Source organism: Haemaphysalis longicornis, unplaced genomic scaffold (genome assembly GCF_048455015.1).
Source record: "Haemaphysalis longicornis isolate Haplotype H1 unplaced genomic scaffold, Haemaphysalis longicornis Haplotype H1 scaffold_3, whole genome shotgun sequence".
Classification (NCBI taxonomy): Eukaryota; Metazoa; Arthropoda; class Arachnida; order Ixodida; family Ixodidae; genus Haemaphysalis; species Haemaphysalis longicornis.
Window position 1 is genome coordinate 3,045,513 of NW_027526335.1, and position 16,107 is coordinate 3,061,619.

The following is a 16,107-nucleotide window of genomic DNA, read 5'->3' on the forward strand; positions in this document are numbered from 1 at the left end:
CTTTTTTAAACGTTTCGGACTGATTAACGCGGACTTGTGTCCCAGCTGATTTGGTGGTACTTGCTACACATTAAAGGAGCCATGAAGAGAAAATGCAAGTTGGTTTTATTCGAAAGATTTCGTGTTTTATAGTGCCCCCAGCGCTTGTCCGGATACAAACGGTGCTTTATTCACTGAGAAATTAAACAATTTAGGTTAAAATTTTGATTTTCCCGCTCAATCGTGCGTTTTCGTGGTCCCAAATGACATCACAGGAACCGACCGTTCTGCAGCCTAGAGTACCTTCATTCACGCATCCGCCGTACAGGGTAGAGACACGTATACGCTGGCGCCGCCATTTTCGGTTGCTCGCTCGCCGCCGAAGCAAGTCATTGTGTCAAAACCGCGCTAAAATTATCGCCGCAACGCGGTTTACTGAAGAAGTTTGAATCATATTGTCTGTTTCGCGTTGCTAGGTCTCGTGGGAAACGAAAAGAATAGCGCGTTGAGCCCGTTGGCCCAATTGCGGCGGCACGGGACCGTTCAAAGGTTGTCTCCACCCTGTACAGCGGTGTTGGTTTGTTCCCGCGTTTCTTTACGTTCCGTAACTTAGATGGCGCCACCATACCGTGGCAAGCGTTTGGTTTGTTTTTTCCCGCATTTAAACCTGGCTTGTTTTTGTTCTGGGAGAAAATATTCGTTCCCTGAAACAGTGCTCGCTCGACAAATGGGGTCACGTAAGACACCGTTGCTTGCGTCAATCGGCCAGTGTCGTCTGAGACAACCCCAAGCCCCGTAGTGCTGTGCAGCTAAACCAAAGCATGCTGTGCGCAGTACGAACAGCAGAACGCATCAGTACTTCTTTGTTTACATGTGCTTTCGTAACTTCCACTGTTTGTCCCATCATTCCTATTGCTTTGTAAAGAATGTGCCCTAAATTTAAGCGCAAATCGCTCGTTCGTCTAGTTTGTAAGCTCTACCTAATATGCGTCTGCTTCTGCCAGCCTCCGCCAATCGCAGAGCTTAGCCCATGTGACATCACAGGTTCTGTTGCGGGAAATGAGCTGGTGGGTCGCATGACCATTCCCGTTTTTCCTAATTATGTAGCTTATTTGAGCGAAGTTTACGTTAAAAGTGGTGTCAGTATGATTCTAACGAGACAATCTTTTGAATGAACCAAACTTGTGTTTTCTCTTCATGGCTCCTTTAACCCTTTGAGGGCTTTTGCCGTACGTGTACTGCGGCGGTTTTCCGCCCCGCAAGGTCTTTGCCGTACGGGTACGATTTCGAGCATCCGTTTGAAATTTCGCACCATATTAACGGTGCATGCTCCCTGGGAGGTGCTGCCACCTCCTGGGACTTACAAGAAGTGCTTGAAATTTGATTGTGCTACCTTCTTGCGGTGAAAAACTGAACTCTGGCTTCGCCGCGTTACGGCGTCTGTACGTGTCAACGCTTTTCGTGGTTTCAGTTTCGCCACGTGATCGCATTGGAGGCGCGCGAAACTTGATCGGCGCTCGCTATCAGGGGCGGTGGAAGTTGATTTTGGTCTATATCGGCGCTGCTCTTATCTTGTTTATTACCCATGTTCACTAGGTATTCGTGCCCTCCTTGCTTGGAACTGAAGTAACCAACTCAGAGACTCCGTTGCAGGGGCGGCGGAAGTTGATTTCTATCTATATTGGTGCTGCTATTAGCTTGTTTATCACCGGCGCGCACGAGTTATTCTCGCTCTCCTCGTTCACTGGGTTGCCTTCGAGTTCTTCAGATGCACGGCAGAGCGGCGATATGGCCCAACGAACTGCCCGCTCTGATGACACCGACCGCGATGACTCTTCTGACTCTGAGTTTGCTCCTTTCACCGAGTATGAATCGCAAGACATTCTTTCTTCGGAAGAACACAGCTCATTTTCGGACATGCGCTTTATGTGTGCAGACTGCGATAAGGCACTGTGCGTAGACCCGTGTTTCAAGGAATACCACACTCTGAAATACTATTGAGCATTTTTCAGTTCTAAGTGATGCTGACCCCAAAATACTGTTCCTGATAATTTTTTACCATTTAATCCTGACTTTAGACATTTTGTGCATCCCAAATCCGCAATAAACTAATTTGACCACCAGGGAAAGTTTTTTTCAAAAAAATTCGACCCTCAAAGGGTTAAAAATAAATCTGGTCGAGGTGAAACTTGAGTGCAGTCGGCCCTTAATCAGTAGTGGCGGGTTGCAAGAACCCTCATTTGCCCCCAGGTGTCCTTGACAGTGCCTTGTTGTGCTTCCCCTCCACGTGCCCAGGACCCTTGTGGACGAGCAGGGCTCCTTCCAGAGGCCAGGAGCAGTGCAGCAGAGGGCCCCATCGCTGTACTGGGTGGTCTTTCGTGTGTGCTGGTTCCAGGTGCTCCTGTCGGCGTCCCTGGAAATCGTGGGAGTCTTTGTCAGCTTTCTCCCAGCTCTGATGTTGGGGTGAGTGCGCCTTGTCGAGTTGGGGAGGAGTCCTTGTTGGCTGTAATGCTGCACATGATCGTGTGTGGTGCAGTTGAACGTAGCGTCCTCTCGAGATATGCTTCAAACTGGGCTTGCGAAAGTGCCATCCCAAGGAGAGTGAACCCTCGCTGTAACAAAACAGCTTTACTCTGATTTATTTGCAGCCCTAACACGAGGTCAATATGTGTCTCCACTGTTTTTTAAAGCGAAAAGAAAAAAACGCTTCCCATGGAGCAGTCACATAGATGTCGGCTGCATAATGCAAGCCACCCAGGTTCGATTCCTACCAAGCTTGGTGCCTCGCATTATGAAGCCTGCATTTATCTGATTGCGCCATTTTGGCATGGTCGAAGCAGTTTGGATTTGGAGATGGGTGCGTGGATGTGAAGCATTAGCCAGGGAGTGCCAGTATTGGTATAGCACTAGAGAGCACAATTGCTCTGCAGTAAACCGTGCCGATAAGAATTTGGCTTGGTTCGTTTGGTGTTGATTTGATGTGGGGAAGCTTCGCGTTCTCCCATCTGTGTCATTTCGACAGAGGGGTACTTGGTTTTCTCCGTCTTTGTACCAAAATACCACCTATGCTTGTTTTTCTTATTCCGATAACTTCTGTATAACAAAAGGATTTGCCGTAGATGTAAAAGACTGAGTATTTAATTTGGTTGCAGCTTAACTTTGCCCTTGCGGTTAAGACATTAAACTGCCCTTTTGGTTTGTGCTTTTAAAGGGGCCACAAAGACAAAATGGAAGTTTGTTTAATTCGGAATATTTGGTGTTTTATAGCGTCCTCAGGACTTGTCCGTCAGCAAACAATGCTTTATTCACTGGGAAATTTAACAATTCAAGCCAAAATGTCAATTCTCCTGCCACATTGTGTGTTTTGTGACGTCAAAAATGACATGTTCAGGTCAGGTTTATAAAACAAAACTTAGTATGTTGACTAATGCTGCCGTCTGTGGCAAAACGTCGTTCTTGGTACCCTGCTTACTGTCTGCCTTCATAGATGGCATAACAGTCACTGTGAAGGGCCGCTGTTTGCACATGATTTCTTTCTGACTAGACCTGCACCTGGCTTATTGTTTTGGTTTATAGTAACCGTGTCATGAAATATTTTGTGTGACTCGACAGGAAGGGTCATTCAGTGGCAGTGTCGCTTGTGCCGATTGGCGAGTGTTGTGTCAGGCAAGCTGAATGGGCTCAATGGCTGTGCAGCGTCGGCCGGCATAGTGCGTGCCGTACGAACTAGTGCTTCTGTGTTTATGTATGTGTTTGTTCGTAAGTTCCATTGCTCAGCATCTTACTGCTATAAAAAGAATGTGCACTAAATTCAACAGCCAATAGCTCGCTCTGCAAGCCTGTAATCCGTGTTTAGCGTGTATAATTTGCGTTGGAATTGCGACACTCTGCCCATAATCAATCATAGGTTCAGTGCAGAGAAGTAGCTAGTGAGTTGCACGGCTATTGTCTGTTTTCCTCATTATACAGCTCATTTGAGTGAAGTTTGCGTTAAAAGCGGTGTCAGTGTTATTCTACCGAGTCAATCTTTCGAATGAACCAAACTTGCATTTTGTCTTTATGGCCCCTTTAACTCTTTCGTTGGGGTGGAAAAAGGGCCGATTTTGAGTGCTTTTACAAAACATTCTTTTTCTTTTGAGTGACTGTAATATTTAGCATGGCTATGCAAGAAATTGTAGCTTATAGATTCCTCTTTCAAAAACAGCATTTTTGTGAAAGGAGCAAATATTTAGCTTATTTGTCAAATATACAGACAAAATGCACAAAAAACATACACGCACAATACATATAGGTGATTGTGCTGAGCCAAAAAATTATATTATAAATTATCAGGTATACATGTTGTTTCTACATTCCTAAGCTATGATTCGATATAGTATACCTAAACACTGTACATCAAGTTTTGGATTTTTGTGGGCCCACCAACCTAGTGGCCCTGACAGCTGTGCCACTTGTGGGATATGTGAGGGGTTCACGCTAGCTCCCGGCGTGTCAACCACGCGGGCTCCCATGCCTACGGCCGATACGAGAACACAGGTTTCGCCGATACGAGAACACAGTAGACAGTAGTGCCGAAGCACAGCCGCTTATTTGGGGAATCCCAAAGCATGCGAGCACAAGGCTCGACGGCGTTCACGAATCACGCCATCTGTGTCGTGATCGCGAACGGGAGGCAGGCACTCACGGCGCACGACAAACAAAGTTCCCACCTGAGATGCATGTATCCGCCACCGCCGCGATGTTCCACCGAACCAGCCCTGACCGGGTCTCCGACGACTCTCCCGACTCCCGCGCGCACACGTTCGCGCCGCCCGCACCCGCGCGCCTATGCCTGCACGCCTATGCCCGCACAGTTCGGTGGTGCCATCCATCTCTCGGGGGACGCCGACGAACCAGCGGAGCGCCAGACCGGTTTCAGCGCACAAGTCTCTCCCAAAGCGTGCGCCGGCTCGGGATCGCGGGTCGCGGTTCTTTACGATTCCCACACACTCCACGACGTCACTCGAGTAGGTCAGTCTTTCTAGATTATACATCCAGGCATATTTGTTTGTGTTCTCACACAAAATCCTTATCACTTTAGTGGTAAAATCAGAAAGAAAAAAAAATCAGTACTCTTGAGAAGTGGCGCGCGTCACTCCGCTCCACACCTCTACTCCGACATGAGCTCCAGGCTATCTTGTTGATTACGCGACACTGCACGGTACATTTGGCAAAATGTTCCTGCTGCACGTTGTCGAGACACTACACATGAAAATAAAACTGCAGTCATCAGATAAGAAGCATATTTTGTTTATAAATACTGTGCGAACTCAAAACCGAACCTTACCCTCACTTGTCGAAGTCTGAAGTCGTTGAATGGGAGCGTCTTCATCAGAACTAAAATCTGATGAACCCACATCATTGCTGGAGTCATCACCTGCTGCTGGGGTAAGAAAAAGCAGCAGCCACAGCTGTCTGCTTTTGTGGAACCCGCTGTGAAGTGGACGCCATTTTTGCGCAAGTCACCGCTGTCGCGGGTTCAAATTTCACTCGAAGCCGTATCTGCACACGAAAAGTAAACAAACAATGAATTTGAAAGGGGAGTTGCCAATAAATACGCCAGATGGCATTAGTTGTCCGCAAAGCGCAGTTTTTAGCTTTCGCGGGATGTTTAAAATCATCGGAACTATGTGTCCAATGGCATACGGCACTGTAAGGAACGAATTGAAACATTAGAATGTTCTAAATTGACAAATGATGTCGGACTATGTTTTACAGCATACATTGATCATTCTGCTTTAAGTGCTGTATTTGGTTGCATTGCCAAACTTCTTTGACATCCATGCTGCATCGCTTCTTGGTCTATCTGGCAAAGTATATCGGCACTCTTTGAGACGGCAGTTTTGCAGGGTGCTGTGCCTACTGTGGCCACTGGGCAGTGACACGGTCCCTCGCTTTGTGTGTGTGTGCAGCCTGATCCTGTCGTTCATGCAAAGCCACGAGTACAGCTGGCATGGCTACGCCTACGCCTTTGGCTACGCCGGCTTCCTCTTCATGAGTGGCGTGTTGGATGCGCACGCTGTCTACTTCGTTGAGTTTGGGGCCTTCAGGGCTCAGTCGGCACTGGTGTCTGCACTGTACAGGAAGGTGCGGACGCCTTTCACCTGGCTTGTTTCTCGTGGGGCTCCCTACTGAAATAGGCTTCAGTGGCAGTGCGCACGTATTTGTGCCTAAAGGAATGGTGCTAGATTGTGTTGAGAGTGTGCACCAGACCTTTTTTCCGAAGCATCGGTCTGTTACAGGGGCATGAAACTTCCATTTCAACCTCTTAACAAGGAATAAAAACAATTTTCTTCAGTGGGAGCGCTAGCCACATAGATTAAAAGGAATGTCCTGAAGTAGTGGTGCTGTGTATATTCATTCAAACATAACACAGTCTTTATGTTTTTCTTTTAGACTGAATGACTTATGATGTCGTCACTGCAGGACGTCCATTGTTTTTATCCAATTCCTAAACCAAATCCAGTCTCGTTAACTTGTCAAGCGAAGGGGGCCATGTACAAAATTCTCAGTGCGAACGAGTGAGTGATTTTAAGTTTTAAACTGGCTCAGTTGTTGTTGCTGCTTAACACCCTGTACTATATGTGCTTGCCCAATGCCATTCCTGTGTGCCGTTAACTGACCAGCTTCATAGAAAGTTATCAGCGGTTTTGCAAAGTGCCACAGGGCAGTACTTCTGACGGAGGTGAAATTTGCGTGCACCCATGCGCACAGCCAGGTTCCGGTCTAAATTGGGTTGTTGTCCGTTCGCGTGCCGATTGCCGAACGAGTGGGAGTAAAATGAGAGTGAAAGGGGAGTGAAATGGGTGCAGGTGTTCCGTCTAGCGCCCAGCGCCCGGCGCAAGTACATGGCGGGTGACGTGATGAACCTGATGTCGGTGGATGTGGAGGAGGTGAGCGGCTTCATCACCCTGAGCACCCAGGTGTGGACGGTGCCCCTGCGCACGGGGCTCACTCTGGTGCTCCTGTGGCACTACCTGGGTGCCTCCTGCCTGGCCACTGTGGGAGTCATGGCCGCTGCCGTGCTGGCCACCACATACGTGGCCACTCTCTGCGACCGATTCCAGGTAGGTCTCTGCCACCGGGCGAAGAAACAAACTAATTAGTGAACGCGTAAATTCCTTAACACTGCAACTTCCTGGCTTGTACAGGGCAGTGCAGGGCTGGGCAGAGATACTTCAAAATGTATTCTGGAATACAGATATCGCGATACATGCGCTGGGCGCCTAAAATACAGATACTAAGATACAGGTAAATTAGACGTAACGGGATATTTCTGAGATACTTGCGCAATTTGCACAAAAAAGTATTCTGGAATACAGATACAAGATACAGATACAGATACAGATACAGATACTGAAATACTTTTTTTATTTCGGCGACGTCAGGTTCTAAAAGACATTTACAATACTAACACAGATACGAACTATGTATACATACATGACAGGGTATAACTGATGTGCAGGTACTTGCAAGCAGTTGTGAACAAATCAAAGAAAAGAACAGCAAGTAAAAGTAAATGCAAAACCAAAAAAAATGAAATAACGAAAAGACTAATAGTACACAACCATCATAAGTTTACACAATCATGCGGCAGAGGTTTTTTAAAAATAAATTGATAATACATCTTCGTTTTTATGTTTAACTAGGTCATTTACCATAATAAGTCGAAATTTCAGCCGTTGGTTTGTTAGTTAGTTACACTTAAGCAAAAGCAGCTTCTCAAACAAGCTGTCTTCTAGACAACGTCAATTGGGTCTGAGCACGAGGCTCGCAAATGAGAAAAGTCTCAACTGGTGCAGAAGAACACAAGTTTGTGTTGTAATGAATGAACACAGACTTAATGGCTGGGAAGTCCTGCAGCATAGCGAAATCCTTCCTCGGGTCGTCAAGGTACCGAAAATCTTCCGCTTGAACATGCGTCTGCTCTGACCGTCCCGATGTCGGGAAGTCTTCATCTTCGAAGGCGTAGAAGCCATGGTTCATCGCAGCTGATGACGTATCGTCGTAAGAGTTCTTATGGTCCGGTCCATGAGCTTCTGCTGCTCGCAAGAGCAAGCTTTCGAAGTCTGGAGCTTTCGGAACTTCGTTTGGGGCCCACCGCATTTTAAGTATGGGTGCGAGCACGATACATTATTGCCTCTTCATTTTCCATCCTTAAAGGGGCCCTGAAAGGCATTTTGAGCACACTAAATGAACTAGCGCAACCGTTAAATTGGGTCGTCAACGTCCTCTGTGCCAAGTATTACTCTTTTACGCGCAGCGGAAAGCTCACACTTTTGTTGCAAAGTTTGACGTTTTTTTCTCACTCTTCCCTTCGTGTTTTTGGACGCTGCCATCTTCACATGTCTACATCATCGATTCCCAGATGTTCGTCATGAGCTAGACATCCTGCTACTGGGCGGCTTTTTCACGCACTTCTGGCAAAGAGATCTGCTCAGCGTCGGCTCGCCGGCTGATCTGCCAGTGGAGTGCCGGAGTGCTTGGGCATTTTACGACAAATGAAACAAGTGTAAAACAAACGCTTAACCGTTTGTATTGAATGCAACACGGCCATAACACGACATGGATATTCTGATACCTGAGTACGTTCTATAAAGAAAGCGTTGAAGCCCCGTGGCACTTCTTTCGTGCAATCGCAGAGAACGCCCTGAGCCGAATGCCCGGGTTTGACGCATACATTTTATTCAACTTCAAAACAATCCAGAGATGCGTTTCTAACGAACACAACGTCACAACATGCGTTGAAAGTCTGAACCACGATTAACAGACGATGGGTTGCCTCCTGCCCGTCGTAAATTCGGTACTCACCTCGCGCGCGGTTTGCGGAGACGAACAGCAGGTCACTTAACTCTGGCGCACAAGCCGAGATGGCTTTTAGCCACGCACACTGCACATGCCCCATGCGAGGTTGAGTCGTACGTCGCTCGAGAAACATAGTCCAGACCATGGGAAGCACTATCCACCCGCAGAAGCACTGTGTTGCATTTCATCGCGAAACAAAGGCGTCCACAACACACACACCATCGCCTCCTGTAATGCCAAACGCATCTCGCACTTCCCAATGGGAGTGAGTGGTACGCCTGCAGTGCCCACATGTCGCGAAGTGGGGCCCCAAGCTGAACCGGGATCACGCAACTGTAACTGACTTCTGGAGCGGTTTGTGCCTTGTTGCCAAGGCAACCGATGTTTGAGATTGTCAAAGAAATGGCGCTCGCTCCAGCGCTAGAAAGCTCAGAGCCGCGACGGAGCATGTTTTGCCAATGTTGCCGCTCTCCACCACGCGTGGCCCCAAGCTGAACTGGTCACATGATTGAAGCGTTTTGTGCACGGGTTCTGTATCGGTTTAATATGACTTTTTCACATGCCGCCGGCAGGATTTACCACCGCCGCAAAATAAGACCCGGCACCAGCGGGGCCACATCTGATAGGGCGCTTTTTGGATAAACAGTGCGCGGTGCATCAAGGGAACGAGCGCACGACCCTCCCCGTGCGACTGCGAGTTCGCCGCCGATAAAAAGTCATGTGCCGCCAGCAACGTACACCGCGAAAGGGCAAGTCCAGGCCGCCGCATACATGCGGCCAGATTTTTCGTTCGCTTTTCCAGCCTTGAGCGGAGTGCGGGATTCATGGTGTCAACAAAGCTTGCCCGTAGCAGACGACAGTCTGAGCAGCACAATAGCGGAAGTACGTCACCGCTGCGGAGCGCAGCATCATGGGAGGCAAGGCTCGCGCGCTGTCAACAGCGGAGAATAAGTCAAAAGGAGGAGGAAACGCGGAGAGACGATAATGCGCAGTTTTTGATTTACGATTTCTCAGCTAATACTCATCGCTTTAACATAATTCTTGCGGGAGGAGATTGCAAATACATTGCTTTATTTGGGTACATGTACATCCATGCATCGGTGGAAGGTATTTCAGGACCCCTTAAAAAGGCCAGAGAATCGCTTCTGCAAGCCCGAGAGGCAGCTGTCTAGTATGACTGATCCGTGTCGTACCTTTCCTTTCTGCGCAAGCAGCTTTTTTTCTACTGTGACGATGGTTGGCAGAAGCTCTTTGTAGTATCCGCTGAGGCTTTTCTGCAATACATCAATTGCTGCAAAATATAGAATACAAAATATTTTGTCAGTTTTTAAGCTATTTCCTATGCTTGGTGAGCGCAAACAAATGTCCCTAGAAATATACGAGCAAAAGCACTTCACCTGCGGCAATCGGGTAGAGTACACCCCGATACTCGTCCAGGAAGTCGAACTCTGTGTCTCTGAATTGTGGGAGGTCGAGCTTTTCCGAGAGTGTCTTCAGTTTCTCTTTATCGGTGAGCAGGACATCCAGGGCATGGTAGAGAGAGCTCCAATGCGTGACGCATGGTGTTGACAGCTGCCTTCCAAGAACTGATGCCACCACCTCTGCAGACTTTGGCCAATTCGGTGAGTCCCAATACAGGGTGCATTTCGCCATTGCGGTATTGCTCCCGTTGTCGGTCATGGTGCCTACAATTTTGCTCGTTTCAAGGTTGAAGTCTGCATAGACATCCAACAGCAAGTCGGCTACACGGTCGTATGAATGCGTTCCAATGAAGCGTTTGCACGCCAGAGCTGCAGATCTCCGTTCAAGTGTGTCGAAGTCAATCTGCAAGTGGTAGATGAAAATTGAACACAAACATCAAATTCTGCGATCAGGCATACAGTCAATTAACCGCTTACGACTTGACCGTCATACATTTTGTGTACTATCGCAATACGCAAAAATGCCCGTGCGCCATTTCTTGCACCAAATAGCCTATAGAAATTAGTATATGACTTTACCCAGTGTGCTGTCACACCCATGAAGCTATTCGTGGAAGTGGACCACACGTCCGTGGTAGTGCACACGCTAGTCGCTTGTAGCACTTTACGCTTAATGTCGCCTAGTTTTTGTTGAAATGCATCGTCTATTCTTCTTCCGAGCGTCCTACGAGACATCAGCGTGACTTCGGGGCATGTGCCTGAAAATAGGGAACATACGCCGTTAATCGCATCCATAAGAATAAAACGAAACCAGTTTGGGCAGAAAAAAAACTTGCCACTACCTTTCACAAACTGCTGAAACGCGTCCTCCTCAATAAATTGCAGCGGCAGCATGAATTTCACTATCAAGTTCTGCAGGAGGTTGTGGGATATGTGAGGGGTTCCTCGGGGACCTTGCCAGCACTCTGGGTTAGGTCCCCACGCTAGCTCCTGGCGTTTCAGCCACGCGGGCTCCCATGCCTATGGCAGCCCAGCGAGGTTCGCCGAAACAAGAGCACAGTAGACAGTAGTGCCGAAGCACAGCCGTTTATTTGGGGAATCCCAAAGCATGCGAGCACAAGGCTCGACGGCGTTCACGAATCATGCCGTCCGGGTTGTGACCGCGAACGGGAGGCAGGCACTCACGGCACGCGACAAACAAAGCTCCCACCTGAGACGCATATATCCATCACTGCGATGTTCCGCCGATCTCGCCCCGACCGGGTCTCCGCCAAGACTCCCCCGACTCCCGCGCCACATGTTCGCGCCGCCCGCCACCGCGCGCCCTGCCCGCACAGATCGGATCGGTGGTGCCATCTCTCGGGGGACGCCGACAACCAGCGGAGTGCCGGACCGGTTTCAGCACACAAGTCTCTCCCGAAGCGCGCGCCGGCTCGGGATCGCGGGTCACGGTTTTCCACGATTCCCACACTCCTCCCCCCTAAAACTGGACGCCACTTAAGTGGGCTCACTGGTCTTAGACCAAAAAAGTTTATTTTTGCAGTTAGGATGATGAAAATTGGGGGGCACATGTAGTTTCTCATTCTGATTGTAGATATCAAATTTGTTTTTGAGTAAAATGATCATATTCAAATTTATTTGAATTTTATATTCAATTTCAATATTCAACCAGAAAAACCGGTTTTGCCTTCCAGGCCCAAACTTCAAATGGTCGTAACTTCTGCTACAGACCAGATAGAATGATAATGTTAGTCTTATTGCACTCTTTGATTTGTGCACAGTTCACTGGTTCCCTGTTTAGCTGCATCCCTCCAGCAGTTTTTTTACAAAGGCTGTCAAAAAATTGAATATAAAAATTGAAATAAATTTGAATATAATCATTTTACTCAAAAACAAATTTTATATCTACAATCAGAATGAGAAACTACATGTGCCCCCCAATTTTTATCATAATAACTGCAAAAATAAAGTTTTTGATCAAAGACCCATGTGCCCCCTTAAGCTCGAGTGACGCCACGTTGCACCACACTCGTCACGACGTCTCAAGTCAGCAAAACAGCCACCGAACGCCACTCCCATGCCAGTCCACACCTAGGTTCGCCACACCATGCCGTCGTCGCGATGCTCGCCTCACAAACCTGCAAACACATTGCAGTGGTTCCGAGTCTCTCGCGGTTGGGCAGCACAGCAGGTTGGCAGGCCCGGGGGTAGCCTGCAGCCGCAGCCGATGAACGCCGGGGTTGCGCCATGTTGCGACCCCCACTCCCAGCTCGAGGCGGCAACAGGAACGGCCGCGCCCACTGCGGCTGCCCGAAGGCTCGCGCTGCTCGTGTAGGCGCCAGATCTCGCCGCCTCCTGGGTTCCATGGCCACTTCGGCCGCAGGTCCTCCCGAACGGTTGGCTGCCGCCCGGCAGGCCGTAGCAGCAACTGGCGGTAGCTCCGCGGGCCGCGCTCGGCCCCGCCGGTGGTTCAGCAGGCCATCCTCGCTGTTTGTGGCAGTGGTGACTGGCGTGGCTCCCGGTGGTATCCGTTTGCTGCAGGTCTCGCTCTTACCGACTGGTGCAGACAATTCCCTTACTTGAAGGCGGGAGCAGCGGGACTCCGCAATCTCCTGTGACTGGCCGGGAAGCTGCATGCCCGAGGGTACTCCCCCTTGCACGTTCGCTTACTCGCGGAATCACGAGTCCGGCAACTGTGCTCCAGCAGCCACCCCCGCCTGGAGGCAGCTCGCCTGACTATTACGGGGGGTCAGCATCGAAACACCCGTCCGAGTAATTTCGGCTTGGTGCGTTGGTCGGCAAAGCAGCGTCAGCATCAAGCAGGCGGGGCTCCTGCAACTCACTCGCAGCAATACAAGCTGCCGTAGAGCCAGCGCCAACCGCAATACCAGTGGCTTACGGGTGCAAATCACTGGTATAGGTCGCCTGAGAGTCCGTAAGACTGGCGATCTCTCACGACCAACGAGCCCGCTGCCGAGCCGCACGAAGCTCTTACTGCCTAAACGCAATCTCGAGCGGAGACTTCACGGCATCGAGACGCACGCACTCGGGAAGCGCGGAGACAACGGTCCCATTGCTCCCACTTCCACCTGCAGCGAAAGGAAACTGATTCTTCAGCGATCCCCCTCGCTCTTTGTCAGGCGTCAAATCAGCAAACACTCCGCCTCGGACTCGAAGCGCAGTAGCGGCGGGCTCATCAGGTGGCTTGCGAACTCCCAAACACCGCACCCTCACTCGGTAGTGTCCGCCGCACCTGCGGGAAGCTTCAACCGGCGCCGCCGGTGCGACTGCGCGGGGACGGCGCTACGAGGAAGGCGACCAGCCGCCATGTTGGAACAAGGCCTACGCACCTCCTGTCTCGCAAGCGGGCCGCGACTGCGGTGCTCGGAGGTATCCTACTGACTCACCGCCTGGTGCGTGTAGGAAGGTTTACACATTTGCCATCACGGCTGTATCAGGCATCATAACTGTCTGCCTGCAACTGACTGGAGCGAGGCGTTTCGTCCGAAGTCTTCCGGACAAAGGGTAGCGGGCTACGACTGCAGCAACGCATTTCTCGGGGAGCTAGCAACCTCAAATTCGTCTGAATACGAGACCCACGTTCGGGCGCCATGTGGGATATATGAGGGGTTCCTCGGTCACCTCGCCAGCACTCTGCGGTAGGCCCCCACGCTATCTCCCGGCGTGTCAACCACGCGGGCTCCCATGCCTACGGCAGCCCAGCGAGGTTTGCCGATACGAGAACAGAGTAGACAGTAGTGCCGAAGCACAGCCGTTTATTTGGGGAATCCCAAAGCATGCGAGCACAAGGCTCGACGGCGTTCACGAATCACCCCGTCCGGGTCGTGACCGCGAACGGGAGGCAGGCACTCACGGCGCGCGGTAAACAAAGCTCCCACCTGAGATGCATGTATCCACCACCGCCGCGTTCCGCCTATCTCGCCCCGACCGGGTCTCCGACGAGACTCTCCCGTCTCCCGCGCCGCCCGCGCCCGCGCGCCTATGCCCGCATATCAGTGGTTCCATCTCTCGGGGGACGCCGACGAACCAGCGGAGCGCCGGGCCAGTTTCAGCGCACATATCTCTCCCGAAGCGCGCGCCAGCTCGGGATCGCGAGTCGCTGTTCTCCACGATTCCCACAAGGTCATCAAACTTCTTTTGTTCTACGTTGTTTTTAGTTGCACTGAAAAAATTGTCCAGCCTTGGGTGTTGCTGTAACAGGTTTGAACACTCGCTGTCGTTTGTTTTATTATGACTGGAAGTGTGCTTCCGGGGCCTTTTCAAATACTGTTCATAATCGGTTGCTCCACCCGGAGGTTTCGTGGCTTTGCCGTGTTCGGGGAAAAGGGCATCCTGGTGGTTGAGCCAAAGCCAGGGTTGTTTTGGACCTTTATGGCCCCCTGGCAGAGGCAACACACCACTTCGGCCCCCGCTTCCCGTAGACGGTGCCCCCAGTCTGACCCGACCTGGGGGGAATCAGCCAGTCGCCTTTTCCTGGCCTCTTCTTCATTCTTTTGCTTTCCTATTGTCCTTCCTAACCCTGTCCTGTCATCTTCTCTTTTCTTTATTTCTCTGTTTTCTCCAGGCGGCGAGGGTTAACCCTGTGCGAAGGCTTCAACCTAGATCCTGAGCATAGGGTTATAGTGGCAACGTACAGTTAGCGTGGGCTGCAAAGCCACGTTCCCTTGTTGGGCTCCGTGGTGGGTGACTGGCCTTGCCACCGAATTCATTCCATATTTTATGGCTTCCTTCTCCATTCCACCCAAACGAACTGATCGGCCTCCGAAACGAGGCCGCACCGAAGAACTTTTCAAACCAATTTCTAACCTCGTCTTCAACCACCCTGACAACTTCCCACGCTTCCTAATGATGCAGTCAGTTGATAAAGCAACTCCCGTTACCAGCAAATCTGTGTTTTTGGTTGCAAAGTTCATTGAAGGTTTGACAGGAAAAAACTATGAAGCGAAAAAGCTCACTTCCGGAGACCTGCTGATCGAAGTCAAGAGTAGAGAGCAGTCCAACACCCTTTTAAAGCAAACCAAGCTAGCCGACCTTGAGATCACAGTAACTCCCCACCGTACCCTCAACAGCTGCCAAGGTGTCATTTCCGAATCAGAACTGATCAACGAAACAGACTCTGACCTGCTTGAAGGTTTGCGCGAGCAGGGGGTAACCGCTGTGCGACGCATCACCATTAGACGGGACGGAAACGGAATTAAGACGAAGCACATAATACTGACCTTTGATCGATGCACTTTGCCAGAGTACGTAAACGCAGGGTTTCTGCGCTGTAAGACCAGAGTATACATACCAAACCCGCGACGTTGTTTCATCTGCCAGAGATATGGGCACGGCAGCAACTCGTGCCGAGGAAAACAAACGTGTGCAAAATGCTCTGAGCCGGACCATTCTGCTGACGACTGCTAAAGCACCCAACTCAAGTGCAGCAACTGTGGAGGACCCCACGGGGCATACTCTCGCTCTTGCCAGGAGTTTAAGAAAGAAAAAGAAGTCGTCAACCTAAAAGTGACACAAAATCTCTCATTTCCAGAAGCCCGTAAAAGGTATGCGCTGCTTCCTTCAGGGAGCTACGCCAGCGCGGCCCGCCGGGGGGTGGGGCGGCGTCTGGTTTCTGCGGCCACTCAGGTCAGTGAAACTGACTTGGGGGCGCACCTACCCCCCGGGGTGCTGCCCTTGGCAGGCCAAACAACTCAGGCATCGCCAGCGGTGCTCGCAGGCCTTGCACCTGACCAGAATTGCACTGGGAGTGGCGTTGCTGTCGCCACTCCACAGACTCCGGCCGCCGAAACTCCGGTGGCGATGGATGTGGGTACAGAAGGCCCCTCTTCTGCAGCCATGTCCA

General features: G+C 50.4%; 2 protein-coding genes across 4 annotated transcripts in view; one reads left to right on the forward strand and one right to left on the reverse strand.

Moving 5' to 3' along the window:
- Window positions 1–16,107, forward strand: part of LOC144173861 (multidrug resistance-associated protein 1-like) — a 120,377-nt gene that overhangs the window by 39,441 nt on the left and 64,829 nt on the right. For all 3 annotated transcript variants that reach the window (XM_077702141.1, XM_077702140.1, XM_077702142.1), the window contains exons 9-11: window positions 2,275–2,442; window positions 5,931–6,105; window positions 6,831–7,085. In XM_077702141.1, coding sequence (XP_077558267.1) covers window positions 2,275–2,442; window positions 5,931–6,105; window positions 6,831–7,085 — 598 coding nt within the window. The remainder of the gene's footprint in view (window positions 1–2,274; window positions 2,443–5,930; window positions 6,106–6,830; window positions 7,086–16,107) is intronic.
- On the reverse strand, window positions 9,169–11,739 carry LOC144173863 (uncharacterized). Its single transcript, XM_077702144.1, has 3 exons — window positions 10,824–11,739; window positions 10,221–10,647; window positions 9,169–10,114 (listed from the first exon to the last, which is right to left on the reverse strand). The coding sequence occupies exons 1-3, from the start codon at window positions 11,136–11,138 to the stop codon at window positions 9,936–9,938; spliced, it is 921 nt and encodes a 306-aa protein (XP_077558270.1). The 5' UTR covers window positions 11,139–11,739; the 3' UTR covers window positions 9,169–9,935.

Bases quoted from the DNA above. Each gene is read 5' to 3' on its own strand.
- LOC144173863 (XM_077702144.1), bottom strand. From the start codon at position 11,138: ATGCTGCCGCTGCAATTTATTGAGGAGGACGCGTTTCAGCAGTTTGTG. The intron at 10,648-10,823 runs GTAAAGTCATAT...TACCACTTGCAG, and splicing joins TGGGTGTGACAGCACACTGG to ATTGACTTCGACACACTTGA. The intron at 10,115-10,220 runs GTGAAGTGCTTT...TATATTTTGCAG, and splicing joins ACTCTACCCGATTGCCGCAG to CAATTGATGTATTGCAGAAA.